Source organism: Marmota flaviventris, chromosome 2, assembly GCF_047511675.1.
Source record: "Marmota flaviventris isolate mMarFla1 chromosome 2, mMarFla1.hap1, whole genome shotgun sequence".
In the NCBI taxonomy this organism is placed as follows: Eukaryota; Metazoa; Chordata; class Mammalia; order Rodentia; family Sciuridae; genus Marmota; species Marmota flaviventris.
The window spans coordinates 7,150,408-7,165,003 of record NC_092499.1 but is presented as its reverse complement, the minus strand read 5'-3'; the positions used below and the strand labels follow the sequence as shown (position 1 = coordinate 7,165,003).

The 14,596-nt window shown below is 42.1% G+C and overlaps 1 protein-coding gene across 1 annotated transcript in view; it reads right to left on the bottom strand.

Annotated features, from left to right (window-relative positions):
• Positions 1–14,596, bottom strand: part of Setd3 (SET domain containing 3, actin N3(tau)-histidine methyltransferase) — a 75,488-nt gene that overhangs the window by 2,658 nt on the left and 58,234 nt on the right. The window contains exons 7-11 of the mRNA XM_027946630.3: positions 9,695–9,753; positions 8,804–8,918; positions 4,599–4,673; positions 3,149–3,315; positions 2,199–2,284 (exon numbers count right to left, since the gene is read on the bottom strand). Of these exons, the coding sequence (XP_027802431.1) occupies positions 2,199–2,284; positions 3,149–3,315; positions 4,599–4,673; positions 8,804–8,918; positions 9,695–9,753 (502 nt within the window). The remainder of the gene's footprint in view (positions 1–2,198; positions 2,285–3,148; positions 3,316–4,598; positions 4,674–8,803; positions 8,919–9,694; positions 9,754–14,596) is intronic.

Genomic DNA, 14,596 nt, shown 5'->3' with positions numbered 1-14,596 from the left:
GGTAGTCATTCTTCTCATAACAAGCCACGGTCAGAACAAACCAGAAAATGGACTATAAAAATCTTAGTTAATGAAAAATGGGCCTATATCTCTCACTTGTCAGGAATTTAAAATAAGAAGTATAAATAAACACAAGTGAACATCTCAATATATTTAAGAAGAGGGAAGAATCCAGCAACTGCTCTGAGCATTTATCTCCTGGCACATTATCTCCAAAAGACCAAACGTGCCCGTGCTATTCATGCTCAAGAAATACACCAGCTTCTTATGTAACTGTGAGACAGTATCTCTTTCAGAGCAAAATGCCCTACAGCTGTCACTATTTACAATTCAAATTGAGGAACTGCTGCTGCCAGCAAACCAAACTTTTATTAGTATTAGTTGGAGTAATTCAAAGAATACATCAATTGTCTTGGCATGACAAATTGTCTTCCCATGACTAAAGGAAACCAAAGAGAGGCAGCGAACCTAAAATGATTCAAATAGCTTTTTAAAAAAGAAAATAGATGTTACCTAATGTTCAAAAGAGATTTATCGAATTGTATTTGTTAGCAAAAGAATGTGATAAAATTTAGGATTTTTAGACTCTTGATTCTTCAGTTTCGATTCTTTGCATAAAGCAATGGAGACTTCTTAAAAAATGTGCTTTCTTGGTGGCAGAATCTCTTTTCGAAGCTCCTTGTACCAAGTTACTACTGTGCTCCCTCCTCAACACCCCCACCCCAGTTGTCTCTTCTTCCAGGGATGAGGGAGAGCCAGGGTATCAGGGTAGAGCTTTCTGTCCCCTTCCACCCAGCAGCAAGATTGACTCCCTTCACACTATGGGAGGGAAAAACCCAGAAGGAATTAAGACTACGATGCAGGGTGGCCTGCCTGGGTGGCTCTGTAGCAGGCTCCCGTCCAAGCTTTCTTCTAACAAATGACTCCTTGACGGGATTCCCCAGGCTTATGTCAGCCCCCTCCTCAATGGTTCCTGAGCCTCATTCTGCCTGCTGGGCAGCCTGAGGTTGGGAGCTAAGTCAGGATCATCTCTTGCCTGCTCGGTGATCTTGGCCAAGCTTCTGTCTTCTGAGTTGGAGTTTCTACATCAGTGAAATGGGAATACTTATCCCATAGGCTGACAGACTGAAAGTAACGTCTGTACCACACTGAGCACCGTGCCCAGCACACAGTGAGCATGCCACAAATTATAGGAATTACTATCACCCTTACCTCCCTTAATTATACATTCCCAAGAATATTAACTGTGACATTCAACTCTGTATCCTCATGTGTATGCAAGAAAAGCCTACAAGGGTCCCTTAATCACCTTCTCTGAACTAGAAGATTGAACCAAGTACAAGAGGCACCAAGAGCTCCCACTTGAATGACAGTGAATCTGCAGCAACGTGGCTGCTCTTGAGGAGCACTTTGTCTGGTTCTGTAGTTGGTGTCTACATAGCCTCCCTGTATTTTGGGACCAAGTTTCTTCTACCTTCAGCCCACTATCAAAGCCTAGTCTGTGCAGAGCTTCTCTCTGGGCGCAGATCTGAGACCCTGGCAGAAGATAGCAGGGTACACCTGTCTCTCGGCCATGACAGGCCACTCTGACCAGGACTGCACTGTCCCTGGTACCCCAGCAGCTCTTTCCAGAACACTTGTGTCTGCTCAGCCAATCATTCACTTACACCCACCCAATCTGTTCTGCACAGAATTTAAGGCAGTTTATAACAACAGCAACACACACACACAAACATGATCAAAAGTGAAACATCAGGACAAGGGAATTGGGGGGAAATCATTCTAGGATAAAGAAGTACATTCTAGGATGAATTTAGATTTGACCACATGAGATCAGAACTCAAAAAAAAAAAAAAAAAAACATAAGTGACTGTCTTAAGCAAACATAAAGGTGGATGCTTAACAGATATTTTTAACTCTTTCTGGAACTGACATAAGAGGCTGTGACTGAGGATATTCTGTGTTCTTTGCAGAATGTTTGTATTGTCATTCACTCTAAGATGCCAGGCATTGAAGATTTCTGGAATAAAACAAGTCAGTTCCTTCTTTCTCCAATACTGCAGTCTTCCCACTTCCCAAAAGCGTTTTTTAGTTTTAAGCCATTTTATCTTCAAACTGAATACTTACATTTTACATTTTCATGAAATCTTAATAATATACATACATACATATATCTTTTTTTTCACAAAATGATTTACCTTCGGTCATGCAGAACACTCGGAGAAAAGCCAGAAGCTGTGCAGAGATGGGCGGCTCCGTAAAGTGCAGCGCAAAGACACTGGAACTGACAAGAGCGAGAAGCCAAGTCAGCCACCCTGACCTGCTCTGAGGGCCTTGGCCGGCAGCACCCAGCCATCCTCAAAAGGGCAAGTGGGGTGCACTGCTCTGGCTGCTCACTGCAACTACCAAAGGGCAATTTTCAGGCCCTGTGGGAGGCAGGGTGCTGAGTTGACAGTCAGGGACAGGTGATACCTGGCACTAGCCACCTCTGCAGATGCCCAGTGGCTACTGGCCTTTAAGTCAGGCCGTGTGCTCATGTTAAGAGCATTAAACACACCCACGGTTCTTAAAAATGTTAATAATAATTTATGTTGAGTTCACACTTTAATCATTAATCAAATATTGACAAGTTCAATAAGAAAAGGTCTGGATAATCCATTTTCATTAAGAATGGTTCCTCCATTCCCTGGAGGACTAATAAATCATAATTCTTGTCTTCTTTATCATTTCACTCCTCAAATGCAAGAAAATCTTAAGGAATTTAACCAGGAATTCTTGAAATCACTGAGGATCATGACTTCATTACAGAAACTAATGGTGGCAAAGAATTAAATGAAACAAATTGATCCAGGTCATTAACCTTTTCAAGGTGAAAGACATTAATGATACCAAAGTGCTTATTTAACTTAATGAGGATTGCAGGCCTCATACCCTGGAACTGAGAGCTTTCCCAGCGACACCATTATGTCTACCTAGAACCATGGTCAATCACTGTGCATCTCCACGGCCCAAATGCGCTGTGTAACAGGGATAAAGGGATTAAGACAAACTACTGGAAAGAAGTTTTATTAACACACCAATTAAACACCATGGAACTGGAAATACTGCAAGTGCCACAGGAAGGGGCCCACGACTACTTTGTACGTACGTTGGGATGCCGGCACGCGCCAGCACCTCGGCCTTCATGGCGTACAGCCGGTCACTTTTACTCACTCCAAGCTTGATTTTCACTCTGTCGTGTGAATTATTGTCAAAGAAAAAACCACTGTGGATCACAAACTCTGCATTTGACCGAGTGCCATAAAAAATGTAAATCTGAGATGCAATAAAGAGAAAATAAAGGGACATAAAACAAACTTAGCAAGCCTTCTTACCACAGAGCACAGGGCTAGCTCTCCCACATTTACTGCTGCTTTACATTAAGGAGACAGAACAGCTCTAAAGTAACCCTCCACCTGTTTGGTGCGCAAGTGCAGCACGAGCAAAGCTTCCCAAATCGCCTGCCATTGGTGGGGCCAAGCACCCACATCCACCACCACAGGGAGTGAGGTCCTGACTAGCACAGAGAACCCTGGATCCCCGGGTCCCTTCTATGACCCCCTTCTATGCTCCCTCCAAGGCACACAGCCTGACCATTCCCTTAGGACTACATTCTAGAATGCACCATGTCTTCCTCTCCTTTCCATACAGGAGAGTCCCTTCTGGAACATGAGTTTAGAGCAACGCCTGCCAGAAATCCATCTCTACACCCAGTGCAGTTCTGTATCTAGCAGGGGCTCATGCACTTTTCTGAAGAAAGAGCAGATCAGCACTTGGTTAGACTATGTTCTTCATTTTGTCTCAACTGGGATGTCAGTGGCCTACTTCAGTTCTCATCATGTGTTATGTGCATGGTTGTGAAATTGGGAGCGCGAAGATAAAATTCATAGATGTGTATTTCCAAACTTACTGAAAAGCTTACCCCTGCCCCCACCCAAATCATTAGATTAAAAAAAAAAAAATCACAGATTAAAGTGAAGCACAAGATGACAGATGTTTCGGTCTTGATTCCCTTATGTTTTTGCCACTTAAATACCGCTTGTTAACTATTGCCTCTTATGAAGAATCAAGAGAGGAAGAAATAAAAGCAATGTAATTTATGAAATAATTAGTTTTAGTGTCATAAGACAAAGTTTATTTTCAGTTAAAAGTGTTCCAAATATTAGGTCAATTGGGCAAATAACTGCATTTAGATTTTTTTTTTTTTTAAAAGATGGGGGAGAGAGAGAGAGAAAATTTTTTTTTAATATTTATTTTTTAGTTTTTGGTGCACACAACATCTTTGTTTGTATGTGGTGCTGAGGATCGAACCCAGGCCGCACGCATGCCAGGAGAGCGCGCTACCACTTGAGCCACATCCCCAGCCCGCATTTAAATCTTTTTTTTCTTCATGGACCCAAAGCATAATATGTTTACGTTTACTATAGAATAATCATGCTTATTCCAATATGCTTGTTCCCAAGTTTTCTTTCTGAGTTCAGTACCTTTTTAAATGGCCAACCTAACATTTCCCCAGTGCCCACTGGCTGGCCACATCTGAGACACTGTGGGGAACCTACCTGCTCCCCAGCCCGGAAGTCCTGCAGAGCCACACACTCACAGCGGTCATCCTCCAGGTTGTAACCAGTGGTGATCTAGCCAGGGAGAAGGGACAGAACAACAGTGAGGCCCTTGCACCTGTTCTTCGCACCATGAAATTCTTGTTCGGTAAAGGATAAAAGGTCTCCAGAGGCACTTAAAGGGTGCATCTGAAGGCTTCCTAACTGAGCTCAGGGCCACTTGAGCATTTCAGTCAATTCTACTTACACCAGTGATTCCTGAGATGAAGGAAGTACTCCTGGAAGAGACCCTACAGCTATCACCACTTGACAGTCTGAACCAAACACAATCCCTGAGCACAAAACTATTGCTGTGGAGCATCCCCGAGAGCAGCAAGCCAGCAGGTGACGTGGGCACACTCTACACAAAGCCTGTGCCTGTGCACTGGTGCTCTGAGGGAAGCAGGGTCTCTGCAGGACCCTTGCCGACTGGCAGTATCACCTTTGTCTAACGTTGGGTCATTAGGGGACCAGAAGAGCTGCCTCTAAATCCTGTACATATTAGAGAAATTAAAACTTTAAAACTTTCAGGTACGCAAAAGTCTACAGCCCTGGGGTTCGTCCACCTCCTCTTCACCCATGCAGCTGACTCCCTGCTGTAAAAATGTACTAAGTGCCCATTCCATGCCAGGCCCTGAGCTAGGCCCTCGGAAAACAGAAAAAAAAAAAAGCCTCAATCCCCATCCATAGGGACAGTCTAGTGGGACAGACACAGGTGGAAAATAAATTATATAAGCACAGGCCCAGGGGGGCCTCAAGTGCCCAACAGAGGGGTAGGGATGCAGTAGGTCAGAGTTGGCTGGTTAATTTTGGAGAAGGTGGCACAAAAAGGCAGGTGGCAGAGCATACCAGGGAGCGGGCAGTGGCTGGCTGTGTGACTTGTGCTCTCAGCTGTAGGTGGCTTTAAACTGCACAATAACCTCAGGAACCAGGCCCAAAGCTGAACTGCAGCTTAAGTTACCTTTTATACTGTGACACAGAGAAAGGGCATGATGCCCAGGTCCCCCAGGACCAAAACAGAGTGGGGACTACAGACATTTAACTTTTCCTCTCTTCTGTATTTTTCAAATCATCTCTAAGTATGTATCATATTACTTTCATTATTGTAGGAGAAAGGAATAGGGAAATACAAGCTCATCAAATAAAATTTGGAAAATACAAAAGCAAAACAGAAGGAAGAAAAAGATCATGATCACATTAACATTTTGGATTATTCTTTCCGGTCTTTTTTCCAAGCATGGGTGTATATGTTTTACATTCATTTATTCTCCACTCATGAATTCACTCAAAAAATACCAGGTGTTGGAATATACCAAGACACTGAGAACTGAATAAGACAAAAAAAAAAAAAAAAAAAATCACCTGGCCTTCATGAACCTTCCATTCTAACAGGGGAGAATGTGAAACAACCCCGTAGAAATACAATAGATAGAAATACAACATCTAGACAATGGTGGGAAGGACATGAAGGGAAGACTGACGGATAGGAGGTGTGGCAGGTTTGCCAAGGGTGTGCAAGGGCAGCACTGCTGGAGGTTCCTGTGAGTAAGTCTCAGAGACATCTGAGGAACAAGTGTCTCAGGCAGCAAGTGCAAAGGCCCTGAGGTGGGTGCGTGCTGGCATCTACAGGACAGCTGAGAGCCAGAGGTGGGTGGTAGCTGTGGTATAGTGGTGACAGGTGCAGGGGCCTTGTCCACTACTGTAACAATGTGGGCCTTTAAGACTCAAATCTAAAAGTTTTAAATTTTTCAAAACACAAACAGAAAGACCTTGAAAAAGAGCCTCATTCCTTCTGCTCGGGTCTTCTGCCATGCTTCCACACTGGCTGGCAGGGTCACACACACCTTGCACACTGGAACTAAGTTACCAGCTCTCAAACCTCCTAGAGGTGTCCTACTTGTACAAATCAAACAACCCCAAGAAAGGACACCTGCTGCTCCCATCAATTCTGATTCAAGCATGTGAAATGTACAGATCTGTTCTCTCTTGTGGCTCACTACTGTGCTAGATGCCTTTCCTAAACCTGCTTCTCCAGGTGGCTGGAGAATCCACTCCCACTTGCCGGAGTCCCTGGCCCGGGTGGTCCTGGCCTCCCACTCTCTTCGGCATTTTCTTGCTGCCACACCTGCTGCTCTGGAATTAATGCCTGTGCTGATGACAGGTTCAGGGCCACTGTGGGAAGCAGAAGGTGACGCTGTGTTCAATCTACCTATCCCTTCATCACGGGCCAGGTTGGACCTACAACCAGAAAGCGTCAGCACAGACGCACACAAAAAAGAAACCCTCCTACCTGAAGAAGCCGGCCAAGTGCTTCTTTTTAAAAAGAGATGAACTGTGAATGCAATGGCATGCCATGTCACGGTGTTAGCTACGCACTGTGTCTCCCACCAAACCTCACGATGGCCACGGGTCTCGGTACAGCAAAGGTGCAGAGAGAGGTGTGTGGGAAAGGCACTACTTTCCAGACACACACCAGCTTCTTGAGTGACCCTTCAAAAGGCCAGAGATGTGCTGGCCAGGGCTGTGGCAGGCCACAGACCAAAGGAACTGCGTAAGGGAAAATATGGCAAGCGTCATCAGGATAAGCTCATTATTTAAATTTGAGATAAATTCAAAAAAGTGAATAGCTTTCACGGCATTTACATGGAAGCAATAAAAGCTGGTGTCTGATATATTAAAATTCTAAAAAAGAAAAAGAAAAAAAAGAAAGAAAATTAAGCTGATAGTCTGAGTGTGGAAGGCACCACACACAGTGACGGTGCGCACGCCGGGTGGGGGCAACCCGTGGACAGGGACTGAGGCCGTGGAGGGTGAGAGATTCTCATCTCACTAGATGCTGCCGTGTGCTTTCTTTCTTTTTGACTTATAATAAAATAGGCATTCTCTTTCATTTTAGATATAAAATATATATTCTAATGATCAATGGAGTCTGAGAATCAAGGATCTAGGCCAAAAACAGGAGAAGAAAAATACTAGGGTCAGATAGTAAAAGCTATTGGAAAATTTTTAGAATTTCAAGCTTTTAATCAGTTAAAAACATCCCTTAAGGAAAAAAAAGAACAAAGAAATGTAAAGTTACATTCATTAATGAAAACGTAAAGCATGCTACTATTTCTTAGTATTGCTAATTAAATTAAGTATATCAAAACTAAGGCAGAAATGTAATTATAAAAGTGGAACTACTCTTTCTTGCTACAGTTAAATACTTTTAAGGTTCAAGAGAGAGTACCTGTTGCCAGACCTTCTCAAATTAGCACAAGGATTTCTCAAGTGTCTGGCACATGGTACATGTGTTCTGGCCATTTTGTAGAGTTAGATGTGAAATAATTATTTATAGCATTTCTTTAATCTATTTATAATATTGTTAATAATAACAAAGAACGTGGATGCTGAGATCAAAAACCAAACCCAACAGAATAATATATCTAAAAATTCAAAATTATTGGGAATTTATGTTTCTACCTGGTATTACCACAAAATCCTTCTTAGAACATAGAACTTTAACCCAAGCTGTCACTTAGAACCCAAGAGAGCTGAGCACCCCCTTTCCCAGCTGAATTATCAATAATAATTAAATCTCCCTATTCCTTTGTTCCTCCATCGAGTGCAAGTGCATGGATGATGCCAAAGACTCCTGCACTCCAGGGCCCAGGGCATGACCCTCCCCACACCAGGGCAGTTTGTTCGGCACAGGCTGATGGGCAAAGCAGGAGGGTCGAGAAAGCCAAGGGCTGGGGTGGGGAGAAGCAGAGAAGAGAACTCACTGGAAACAGAGTCAGCAAAGAAAGAGAAAAGGATCACAAAAGGAAAACAAGAAAGAATAAAGATCTTCAATAAGTCAGTATTTGTAAAGGAAAAAGGAGAAAGAAACTTTGGTTTAGACTGTGGTAAGAAAGATAAGAAAATGATGCGTAGGCTGAAATGAGGCTTGGCGGATAAATGCACCCGGCTGCGGTTTATGCAAGAGGCAGGAGACTCCAGCTCCCATTTCCAGTGTGACATTAACAGGTGAGAGAAAGCCAGCTTCCGCTCAGCCAGGCTCAACCAGGCGGGAGGGGAGGGCAGCTGCTGGAGGGAGGTGCAAAGGGGACACAGGACAGCGGGTGGAATGTCTGCTGGAGCTGGGCTCAGCCTCCCGCACCAGACCCCAGGGGGGAGATTGTTACCAGGCCACTGGTGTGATTGCACATGTCCCATAGAGGAATCAGGGCCAGGGTCACCCGGGAACCATCCTCCGTGGGAATTTGGTTTTGTCGTGTCATAACAGAAGAGACTGCCCACCTGTAATGATAAGAAAAAAGTGAATTAGGTTGGGACATTCAGAAGCCAACTCACTAAGAAATAACCAGAAATGCAGGGTCGCCTGACCTCTCACAAATTTCCAAAGCCTTTCCTTAGTACCTTAGATGGCCTTCTTCATCCTCACTTAAAACTAAGACCAGGGCTGAAGGAAAGCCAGGGGAGTGGCAGGGAAAGGAGAGTCAGAGGGGACAGAGTAAGTGGCTCTGAAGGATGCTCCCGGAGGAAAGAGCCAGGAGTGAGGGCTGGGAGCACTGGTCTCGGCCCTTCTAAGGGGTCCTGACAAGCAACAACCGCCAGCTTCTACTCTTTCACCCAAACGCTGACTCTGCGCCTATTTTCAGCCTTGTGAAAAGTAAACGGCAGGACTCTGATCAGAAACCCTGTGAGGACTGTACGGACTGTGGAATGCAATTTTTTTTTTTATTACATTGTCCCAGTGAGTCAACTATTCCAGTTCAAAAAGCAGTCTCCACTTTATGCTAACACAATCTATTTAAAAGGGAAAAAAGCATCCTTTAGCACTGCCCAACACTAACATTAATTTCAAGTATCATTCTGCTACCTCAACCAATCCCCTACCACTATAGGTTAATGGCAATTTCTAGATGGCTATTAAAATGCCAATACTCATCCAAGCTGCTCACTGTAACTTCTGAGACCATCTCTCTTGGATGCTTTAAATGGTCACAGCGGGTCACTTAGTGAAGCACTGCCCTCTCTTCTAGGACCCCACATCTTCCCCAACCCTCACCAACCTGTAGTCCTCGTAAGTGAAAGAATCCTTCAAGGGCAGTTTGCTGGCATGAGGATGGGTCTGGGAATGAGAAGTTTTAGAAAGCAGAGGTGAAAGAGAAAAAGGGAAAACAGAAATCAGTCAGCAGAATTTCATTATTTAGCTGCCTAACAGATCCTAACAAGAGCCAAATGAAGCAGGAGGCGTCCAGCCGCGCTACTGAGGGATCATCATGCTATCACGCTCTCATACATCACTGTCAACTTAATTTGTTGTGCCCAGCAGACGCCATAAATCTGCTCCTTCATATTTTGGTCCTAGAACTCAGAGACACTGTACGAAATACAATTTAAGGTGGACTGACTTCAGAAAGGCCAGTGCTCCTGAACAGACACAGGGAGCCTGTAAAGTTAGGTGGCTGTCCTTAACCTTTCCTTAGATCTCAGGCCATGACTTCTGTATGGGCCTTAGGAACAGATTTCAAACCTCTTCTTTTATCAGTAAAAGGAACAATTAAAGGCACTACAATGAATTGAAAGTTCTTTCACTTTTCTCTGACTTAAATAATTTGATGGGGATCAATGTATGTGCAAATGAATCATATCTGTGGCAAACATCAATCAAGTACAGAAAGTCAAGAAAACACAGTTTTATAAGATTAGAAAATAAATTTTACAAACAAATAAAATAATGATAAAACAGAAATCGGCATATTTTAAAATATACTCCTTTTTTTTTCCCCTGGACAAAAGAACATTCGGTAAAAATATCCCAAACTTCACACTAAGAGGAGAAAATTTTCTACATTTTGTATTCTCTCTTCACAACGCCCCCTGCCCCAACTTAGACCTTTTAAGCACTTAAAAACTTTGTCTCAATTAAGAAATTAAAAGCTGTAAGAGTATAATCGTAATCTTCAGTTTCAATTGCAGTCTGATAGACAGATTGCAGCGAGTGATCAAATGAACAAACGGTTATTTCTGAGACGCAGAGGAAGCTCTGGGAGCCGCGTCTGCAGCACTGTCAATGCGGGAGCTCCAAGCGACGAGTAGTTTTTGCTCTTGACGCATTGGCACTCCGAGTGCACTGTAATTTATCATCTCTCACTGTAATGTACTCGCTGGCACCGTACGCAGGACAGTAGGGGATGAGGTAAAAGTGGCTCAAACCGTAAATCAATTAGAAAACAAAAGCTTGTGCTCAGTGCGCAATTTTAGGCAAATTATATATTACAAAAGACTGCCAATTGGGTGTTAGCTCCCAGGTGCCTGCTTCTCCCCTCTTCCTAGCCTGGCTTTAACCCTTTGGAAGAAGAGTCATAGTGTAAAACTCATTCATCTAATCTTTAAAATGCATATTTGTAATAATAGAGGGAAATTAAAGGAGATACATTTTAAGTCAACATACAAAATAACACATCGCACAGAAGCATGTCCTAGTCAGTTCAGGAAGATCAGGAATCCTGTCTCTGGGAGGAGAAATCAATAACACCATCAGCTATAGTGAAGATTTGAGAGCCCGGAGGACTGATGCTTCTTGCTCCTTTCCTTTGTAACAAGTGAAGCGCAAGACTGTGCTCTAAGCCTCATGTTTTCCATTTAATAATTAAACTTAACCATGGCAGTGTTTAGGTTTCCATTCAAAAGTTCAAGTTAGCAGATAAACCCCCCCCCCCATCTATCTATCTATTTATTTATTTATTTGTTTAGCAGTACTGGAGACTGAACCCAGGGCCTGTGTCTCTAGGGAAGAAGAGCTCTACCACTGAGCTACGTGCCCAGCCCAATCTAAACCCAATCTGATCACAAGAAATACCACAGGGAAACTCTAAAACTGTAAAGAAAGGGATTCTATTGCTAAAATTTCCTTTCCCTTATATTAAAATGAAATTTCACATTATCTGAACTACTGAAACTTTGCACACCTGCCTCTTTTCAGTCTGGAAGGTGAGAAAAATGTTGGTTTGGTATTATTAAATATTTAAATTCACTTAAACTATGGAACTTCATGGTATCTTGAAACAGTAAATTTCAATGCTAAATCCTGTAAGTACTAAAAATTTAACACCTCCTCCAAAAGTTTGATTTACTAAATAGAAAACATGGTGACAATTTTCAGAACTGGAATGCAGGATCTCAGAGACACAAGGAAGACTCTCCCAACACTGGCATATCTTTAACAGCTTTGGACCCTACAAAACCACTCAACCTTGGGTGCCCTCCTTGGGGATCCAACAAATGGAAGATTAACCCTCCAAAATGTTTCCTCTCCTACTCTTTAGATACATTTCTTACCCAATTTACAAGTTCATGCTCATAGTCCTGATTGAACCATTTTTTTAAAAAAATCAAGAAAGAAATGTATTTTTCAGATTGATTTCTGAGGATTATTTTGGCTGTTTGGTTATATAATATTTGCAGAATCTGTTAGAAATAGTTGTTCTTCTTTAAAAAACAGGGTGTGCCTGCTGCATGCAATTCTGGTATAAAAGCTATTCTGCCACCGACACACCACACGCACTTAACAGTTACACTGAAGCAAAATGTGACACGATGAGAAAGCAAGCAGCTTCCATTTCAGCAGGGCTCTCACCACATGACACCAGCGCCATCTACTGGCAGCACAGGGGAGAGGGCTCTATGAGCCAAGGCCTAAGTCATTGCCTAGGAGCAGGCCTTCAACAGTAATTTGTGTAAACCAAAGTTGGGTTAAAAAAAATAGCCACGATTTCAACTTCACTTTGGTCAGACTTGGTTTCTAAAAAAATTCTATCCAAGTTGGGCTTGGTGGCACACACCTGTAATCCCAGCAACTTGAGAGGCTGAGGCAGGATTGCAAATTGCAGGCCAGTCTAGGCAACATAGGGAGACCCTGTCTCAACATTGAGAAAAAAGAGCTGGGGATGTAGCTCAGTGATTGAGAGCCCCTGAGCTTAGTCCTCAGTAACAGCAGCAATAGCTACAACAAAATCTCTATCCTATGTATAAAATTTATTAGATAATAAATTTACGAGAATGTTGAAACATTCCAATATCGCAAATGATCTATGAAAGATATTTTAGGTTGAAAAATAAATGTCTTGCCTATTCTGAAAAAAAATGAACAAGGATAAGATAAATATCTATTTCAAACAAATTTCATTGAGGCTCTGGAAAGAATGATTAAAAAAAAAAAAAAAACAAGCCTTTTCTCTGTTTGCAAGTTAAGGTTCAAAAGTCTCTTCCAGAAATTAGGTTAATCTGAAGTCACTGAAAAGCTCCTGGAATGCTCTTGGGCCCTGGAGAGGATGACTGATGTCCTGCTGCAGGAGCAGCTCCCGTGTGACTTCAGGCCACATCACAGCCTCTTCCAACACAAGACATTCCTAATCTGCACTCTAAAAATAAAAATGTGAAATTAAAACAGAAAACATATTCTTTGTGGCCAACTGATTTTAGCTGTGACTAGCTTCCAAGACAGATATACATGAGGAATGTCCCCAGATAGCCTGTCTGGCCACTGTCAGAAAGATGACAGTGCACGGGCCTCTCAGGCACACAGCCCAACAAAAGCATGAGAGGGCCAGTCTGCCAAGCCACCAACTATCCTGCTCCCCCCAATACCATGGAGAAACCAGCCTTGGATTTCTGGTGTATTTTTTAAGTGATTGATGTTTTTACCTTCTTGAGCATAATAAATATTTGAAGTTGGGGAAATGAACAACTGCCACAGCTCATATTCAGACCTGAAGCACTAAAGAGCTTGCTTTATTAAAAAAGAGGATTCTGGAATATTCAGGTGAAACCAGGCAGTGGGTAAAGCATTCTTCCTGCTCCCTTTTCCATCACAAGGAGGCCTTCCTGGTGAGACAGTGATATTGGGCCTAGGACAAAATAATCACTGCGTTTGGGAAGATTAATATCTAAAATTGTTTGTTTGGCTTCAATAAAAAGGAGCAATATTGCTAAATATGTAAGTATGACATTTTGAAGAATTTACCATATTGCATGGGTCTGGTAGAGATGCTTAAGGAAATTAAAAACCACTACAGTCAGCATATTTGATCCTTATTAAAGTTCTGTCTTGAACTATCACTCACATAAAACAAAAATAAACCAAGAAGAAATTTAAATAAAACCTATGGATTATAAGTGTTTGAAGATGAAAAAAATGAACGATATTCTGGCTTTAAAAAATTGATTTAGCATGCAGCTTCTCTTTATAGTCCCTTGATAAAAATGAAATCTCCCTAACAAACACTTAATAAAACCTGTCAATATCTCTGGAAAGAAAAATGACACAAATGCATTAAGTATTAAATACCCTTGGAAAAAGTCACATATTCCATGAATTTTTGATGTACTATCTTGACATTAATGTAAAACCTTGATATTTATAATTGACAGATATTTAATAAAGTATAAAAGAAAATGGCTGCTGCGCAGCATGCAAATTTTTCAGGTTGATCAGAGACAAGAGATACAGACGTGCACTCACACTAAATAAACACTTAATATGTGTTACACAAATCAGCTGCAGTCTTATTTTAAGCTCATACAACAAACCTTTGTAGAGAACCAAAATAAGCAGAATTCGTTATTAGGTGAATTCCTAATTCAGAAACATCTAGCATGGGAAGCAGCTTTCAAACAGTAACAGCTCTGCACAGGAACAAAATACTTTTGAGTCAAGGATGGTTTTGTTTTCGACATTTAGCAAAAAGCATTTAAAAAATAAAGACAAGCACTTCCCTGAACACAGGGAGACACATTCCTAAAACAATGCTCAAAGGCAACAAATTTGACCTAGAGAAAGATTCAAAATGCTCTGAGGACAAAGGATTAGAAAATGTGAAGGGCCCAGAAACCAAAGACATCTCTCAAAATCGGGTCTTCTCTTCCCAGACTGATTTCTGTAAGAAAATCAAATCGAATACAAGAAGAGT